Source organism: Drosophila melanogaster, chromosome 3L, assembly GCF_000001215.4.
Source record: "Drosophila melanogaster chromosome 3L".
Taxonomy (NCBI): domain Eukaryota; kingdom Metazoa; phylum Arthropoda; class Insecta; order Diptera; family Drosophilidae; genus Drosophila; species Drosophila melanogaster.
This window is the reverse complement of record NT_037436.4, coordinates 271,022-277,412: the sequence shown is the minus strand read 5'-3', so window position 1 is coordinate 277,412 and position 6,391 is coordinate 271,022. Positions and strand designations below refer to the sequence as shown.

At 44.5% G+C, this 6,391-nt stretch overlaps 3 protein-coding genes across 7 annotated transcripts; 1 reads left to right on the top strand and 2 right to left on the bottom strand.

Annotated features, from left to right (window-relative positions):
• Positions 1–745: 745 nt before the first annotated feature.
• ttm2 (tiny tim 2) lies at positions 746–2,258 on the bottom strand. The gene has a single exon (NM_138179.3). The coding sequence runs from the start codon at positions 2,073–2,075 to the stop codon at positions 846–848; it is 1,230 nt and encodes a 409-aa protein (NP_612023.1). The 5' UTR covers positions 2,076–2,258; the 3' UTR covers positions 746–845.
• Positions 2,259–2,394: 136 nt separating this feature from the next.
• On the bottom strand, positions 2,395–6,213 carry miple2 (midkine and pleiotrophin 2). 5 transcript variants are annotated; one of them, NM_001274272.1, is made up of 5 exons: positions 5,906–6,213; positions 3,383–3,863; positions 3,172–3,309; positions 2,606–2,818; positions 2,395–2,546 (listed from the first exon to the last, which is right to left on the bottom strand). In NM_001274272.1, exons 2-5 carry the CDS (start codon positions 3,846–3,848, stop codon positions 2,524–2,526), a joined length of 840 nt encoding a protein of 279 aa, NP_001261201.1. In that variant the 5' UTR covers positions 3,849–3,863; positions 5,906–6,213; the 3' UTR covers positions 2,395–2,523. The 5 variants fall into 5 exon arrangements, with proteins under 5 accessions (NP_001261201.1, NP_001261198.1, NP_001261199.1 ...); NM_001274269.1 differs by lacking the exon at positions 5,906–6,213 and adding an exon at positions 5,622–5,775 and having other exon boundaries at positions 3,163–3,309; NM_001274270.1 differs by lacking the exon at positions 5,906–6,213 and adding an exon at positions 5,622–5,775 and having other exon boundaries at positions 2,600–2,818.
• On the top strand, positions 4,022–5,993 carry CG32845 (uncharacterized protein). Its single transcript, NM_167822.3, has one exon. It carries the CDS (start codon positions 4,043–4,045, stop codon positions 5,201–5,203), a length of 1,161 nt encoding a protein of 386 aa, NP_728511.1. The 5' UTR covers positions 4,022–4,042; the 3' UTR covers positions 5,204–5,993.
• Positions 6,214–6,391: the final 178 nt, after the last annotated feature.

The window sequence follows — 6,391 nt, the reverse complement described above, 5'->3', positions numbered from 1 at the left end:
GCGCTCGCGATTCCTGCGGCTTGTGCGCTCCTGAATGGGAAAGTTGCTTTCCTTTCAGTTGCCCCATGCCCAGATTGCTCCGACAACAGCTTACAAGGATGCTGAGCCAAAGAGATTGCAGGATGCCGATGTGGGAGAGTACCAGACAAAGTGCCAAATGAACCAACGCCTGCGCCCTGGCTCGCCAGTTTGACGTCCGCAGTATACTTCCACCACCGAATTGTTGTGTGTTTTCAACATAAGGAGAAGAGGCCCAGCCAGCCACGAACCCTCAGCCAGAATCAAAATCTGCATCGAAAGTAACTAGACGGAAGGCTTACAGTACACCTGATCCCTTTACTTACTTATGCCAACATTCGGATGAATGTTCGCAGGGACGATACTGCGCATGACTCACCTAGTGGTGTGAAGTGCGTAGTTGTTGATTGTGGAAACATTCCCTCAAGAGTACACATGTGTCGTAGTTATTTTGGCACGTGCTCACGCACACCATCACATGGCAGCAACATGTTGCTGAGCTTGCGTGCTCGTGCTGGACTGAGGATTTCTGGAAGCCTGCATTCATATAAAACCGTAACACAACATTTTTCACAACATTACGGCTATGTATCCGCCTAGTGGCTGCACTGTTACCTTCAAGGAAGCATTGACGTTCCGCAGGGCAGTCTGCTTTAAATGCCAAATCAGAAATCATATGTTTTCAGACTTTTTCAATCAGAATACGCAAAAAACTGCAAAAGTAACTGCTGTTAGTAGGTAGACATTGAAGAATGCTAGGAAAGTTTTAATGTAATTTTTTGGGTGAATTAACAGTATTTAAGGGACACATCAAACGCACAATCTTTTTAATGATTTATGAAGCCACGGGTCCAGTTCTTGACAACGGGCCTAGACTTGCTAGTTTTTTCTACCTCCTCGGCGTGCATTAGCTCACCCAGCTTTCGCTGGTTTTCTCTGAACTGGGATAACGAGTCACTAAACTGATTGTAGTATTGCAGCACTTCTCGGACATCGTCGATCTCACTCGTTCCTAGAACACTAAGAAACGACGTGAGTTCAAAGAGGGTAGTGTCATTGTCGTTTCCAGACCACCGCGGGATCGAGAATGAATTCGAAGGGTGAAACTTGGTGGAATTTCTATCCCAGTCCACGACAACCACTCGCTTTAGGTCTCGGTTGAGGTTGTCAAGGTTCTTCACGTGGTGCCCTCCATCAAAGTGCGTAGAGTCGCGAACCAGGCGATACATAATACAGCCGTTCGGATCAAGCGCGTCGACCAGCGGGAACACAGTAACTCCTTGCTCCGCCGTGTAAACAACAATCTCAAAATACTTGGCACATTCTTTCAAAAACACGTCAACGCCAGGGCGCTTCTTGAAGCGCCATCCTGTTTCGTAGGTCCAATCGGGATGTACCAGCACATCCTTAATCTCAAGTACCAAAGTATACGGCGGCTGCACGTAGGGGGGCTGAAGGGGATCAGGAAGCAGCTTTTTTCTCGACGGCTCTTTGAAAAACCGTTGAAAGCGGTTCACCGACTTCCATGTCCGCCACATAAGCTGCTGCATCTGTGGCAGACAACTAAATTCGTCGATTACTTCATTTCCGTGCTCATCCAAGGACGGCCTTCCATAGAAATATATAGCCCAAAACGAGAACAACATGCTACCTATGCCGAAAAGCCCAAAGCCCAGTTTCATCCGCCTAAATGCCCGCTCCAATTCCTTCTGCTCCTCCTCCTCCTCAAGTTTCCGCCGCTCACGACTTTCCTCGTCGTTGGACTCCTCAGAGGTTTGTGGAAAGAGCTTCGTTAAAATTTGCGTAGACGTCTTCTCGTACGTCGAGTAGCGTCGGTGGCCAACGTATACGACGGATGCATTGCTGAGGTTCACACGGAGTCCAAAGCACGAACAGCGCCCAAGCTCCATTCCGGGTTTTCCAACATCTCCGCCTTTACGGGGCTGCTTGACCAGTGCCCGCCGCAAGCCGGAGGTCAGCGACCGCGACGTTACAATAAGTTTGCGGCAAATCTTGGGCCAGCCACATAACACCCTTTCAATGGCTATTAAAGACATTGGTAACTTGAAGATTTGCCTCGAAAGATCGATCAATTTAAAGGGGGCTTGCAGTTAAGTAAAGAAACACTATTAAATTTAACATCTTTATATTACCAAGCCGAGTTAGAGGTAACGTTTTCTTTTGTGTAATGTTAATTAAATTTTGTCGCAGACGGTTATTTTACTGTCGCGTCTAATATTAAATAAAAACTCAGAGCCAACTAACAGTTCTATCAATGCTCTTTGATTACTCAATAACAGGTCTCATTTTGTGCAGGTTTTCGCGGTATTGGGGTTTGTGAAAGCCTTGTTTCAAGAATTTCTAAAAGAGTGCTTTCATTTAGCCCTAAGAAGGCCAATTCTTTATTGTTGTTCAAGTAGTCCGTACGGGCTAGCATTTAAAAATCGCTTATTTAATATTAAAAATGTTGCTTCCGTATACGTATAAAATAAATAATTTTCATTATCAAGACGAAATGTGACTGGCTCCTGTAAACAGAGAATTTGGATCAAACTTTTCACAAAGGGGTCAAATTCACCACTTTTACCCTTATCCTTTTGCTTTTGCTCTTTTGTTCGACGACTCTGGCCGTGTTGTTTTCCTCCACTGGAATTGCCATTTGCTTTACACTTCTTGCTGACGGTACGCACAGGATTGCAGTTTTGATCACTACCGCCAGTTGCCTCTGGTTCCAACTTATCCTCTCTGGTTATTTGTCCTCCGACGCATTGAGACCATTCACCCTTTTCATAGCGGCAGCCTACCGAAGGAAGTACGCAAAATTTCAAATTAATTTTGGAAAGTATTTGCTATTATGAAGGATGCACTCGCTGCATTGTTAGGAACAGGAACTGCAGTATTTCCTAGGAAACGAAACGAAGCTGTGGCGGGGAGAACCTCGAAGTGGGTCGAAGAGAGCACAATCCTCCCCAGAAGGAAGCATTCTTGTATATGGGTCAACAAGAGTGATTTTTGCATTTTGTGACCTTTGGACCCATTAAGCCGGCAATGACACCGCCTTGCTCTTTTATGGGAATGCCCGATTCTACTACGTTCCCCTTTTGGGGAGGCGCTGTGTAGGATTATGATACATATAGAAGTTACCGCGCGCACCTTTCTTGCACTTCTTTTGTATGGTCCGCGTGGGCAAGCAGTTTTGCTCTCCTTTCCTTAGGGACAGGACTCGTGAACGCATGTTGGTCTTGTGATCACAATTGGACCAAGCGCTCTTTGCGTATCGGCAAGTCGATCCTGTTAACAAGCAAATATAAGACTTTGCATTTAAAAACTATTTGAATTCTGACGTGGCAGTCCTAAGGCTTACCATTCTCTGGAGTCGCTGCCTTAGGCCCTTTCCTATTTCCTCCATGATGTTGGCTATGTCCTCGCTGCTGCTTGGATCCCCCTCCTCGTTGTTGCTTATCAGTGTTCTTGTGGCCTTGCTTGTGATTTGGTTGTGGTAGTTGTGATGACAGTGCCCCGCCATTTTCCGCAACCACTAGTTTTCTAGATCCCGACTTGTGGGCCCCAACCTGCTGAGAGTGCTCTTGAGGCTTGTTCGGCTTACGATTGTTCCTGGTGCGGTGGGTGTCACTATTTGTTGTGGATGCGACTGTTTCGGCCTCCAGTGTGCCCCGAGCTGGACGAATGTGTACCACATCGCCCGACCTCTTTTCCATGACCAGACGTATGCCATCAGAAAGGCTTTCGCCACGAGTTGATAGCGGATTGTGCGCCAATACCACCAAAACTAGGTGCAGAGCCGTGGTTAAAGCCAGTATAAGATTCATAACTATTTCGGAAACCTAAAAACAATAAAGTCATGAAAATAAAATATAATTAAAAATATATGCTTTAAAGCCGAGCTGTAAAACAAACAAGAATGCATTGCTTTATTTTTCTTTAAGACTTTGGTTCAAAGCAGTAACCTATTCAGTACCTACACTTGTCACATAAATACCTACACCGTCTAGTTTGTGCAAAAATGAACTCCAAGAATCCGGCGCTATGCAAGTTTGATATATTTAAAAAAGAAGATGGCAAAAATGGAGATCAGATTTGTGACCACTCTTGGGGTTGCTTTGACGCGAGCTCTAAAAGCGTATATTCGAGTGTTAACGTGAAAAGCGCCTCCTATGGTGATGGGGACAGTGGGCTATCGAACCTAACTGAAGAACGTACTTCCGAAAGGCCAAACAAGCTGCCCTTTGGATGGGAAGAGCGCATAGCTCACAGTACCAAGGAGTGCTATTTCTACGACACAATTACCAGAAAGGTACACTTCACACTGCCTCCAAGCCACCACCGAGAAAAGGATAGGAATGCCTGGGGCGCCATTCTTGGAGACTACTCTGACTTCAATGACCAGCTCCGCTGCAGACACATCCTGGTGAAGCACAGCGAATCGGACAGGTGTAGTTCATATCGCGAACGGATGGTAAGGAGAACTAAGCAGGAAGCGCTAAATAAGATCATGCATGCGAGGGATCTAATTCAATCAGGCAAATTTGAGTTTGCTGAATTGGCAAATATGATCTCCGATTGCTGCTCTGCCCGGCATGGCGGTGACTTGGGCCCCTTGAGTCTTACACAAACGCCTTTCGTCTTTGAGAGAAACATTTTGTTGCTGAAAGATGGCGAACTATCTGAGATTTTTCAGACGAAAGCAGGTTATCACATCTTGTTGCGCACCCCGATTAACTACATTAATTACAGCACAAAGAACAGACGCAGACGTCTTAAAAAAATATTTATTGCAAACGAAAAAGCGAAGTCTAAAGCCCACCTAAAGAAAAACCAATATTTTTCCAATTTGACGAAACAACAAAAAGCGTTCTTATGCAAAAAACGGCAATCACCAGTTTTCGAAAGTATGTCTAGTTGTTCGGGTCGTGTGTTTTTTAAAGCTTCGTCCTCGACTTCTGTGTCTGAGGCACCGAAGGAGAGTATCAAATTCGCAAGACATCAACTTAATATAAGAAATCTAATAGTTCACTCTCAAGTGGATGAAACCTCGCGTCTAGGCCAATATATAAAGGTAATAGAATCGAAAGATATAGGAAAGAGTGTAATCAAACTTCAAAATGTTTTTATTAAAAACGAAAAGGGGAAAAAAACAGAAACTGAAAAACAGAAAAACTTGTAGAGCACTGTTAATTGGAGCCCGAACATTGCGCAAATACACACATGAAATTACATTAAGGGAAAGAAGCTCTGATTAAAACCTGAAATAATAAAACAGAAATAATAAAAACGGAAATTCTAAGGAAGTTTTTACTCAAGCTAAACATCTGGCGAGCATATGAGTTTTCGTGCAGATACATTTTGTATATCCCCATTCATTGCCATATATTTTTAGAAATATCTCGCGATCCAGCCTCTTCTCTCGTATCCCGAGTCACAAGGAGTCCTAACTTAAAGGCACAGCACCCACATTCCTTTAAATCCGCTAGCCCAACCACTCTTATACGGCTGTTCCACTCAACGCGAATCCTCTCCGGACGACAACACAGGAAGGGGTGCCCTGCACACGCGCACTCGCCAAATCGCCATTGGAAACTCACTCTCACAGAGATACGGGCATTAAAGACGGGTTCAAGTTATAGGCTGTTGTCCAACCAAATACAAATCAAGGAAGCGGCTTGAGAAAATGCACTTCACTGTAAGACAGGCGGCTTGCGATCGTTACGCTCGCATTCAGAGCTGTGGGCAAACTGAGTGGGCGAACCGCCGCGACTCGAACTCGGTGAACTCGAACTCGAGAGGCTCGAAAACTGCTCAACCCAGAGAGCCCAATGAGAGCAGCGGGAAGAGAACTGACACTGATACTGATACATGCTTTTTATACCATTTACAAATCCATATACACAGCGATGAAAAATTTCTACGAGTATGTGCCTCCTTTTTTGCCGACTGCAGAAATGTATGAGGAGTATAGACCTTTTCGGAGATTTCATTAGAAGCACACTTGACCGTTTGATTTGAAAAAATAATGTTTTTCGCATTAGTGCATTTGAAATAAGTAGGGAAGTATGCGAAATAAACGAAATATAGAAAAGATTTATCAAAGCAGGACAGGTCATAACGTCCGACCCTAGAGATTAGAGAGTGCGGAGGCAAAGCTATGCATGCCGTTTACCGTTTTCCTTTTTGACTACTTAATCGAAGCCAATGTACAAAGACAAACAGCATTCTTGCATGCTCCGCTGTTTCGTCAGTGATAAGATAAGCCATCCTTTATCTACACACATAGTATGTGTATAGGTGCATATAAGCACACAAGTAAGCTAAATGTAAACAATGACCAGGCATTGTGTAACAGATTGGAGTTCTT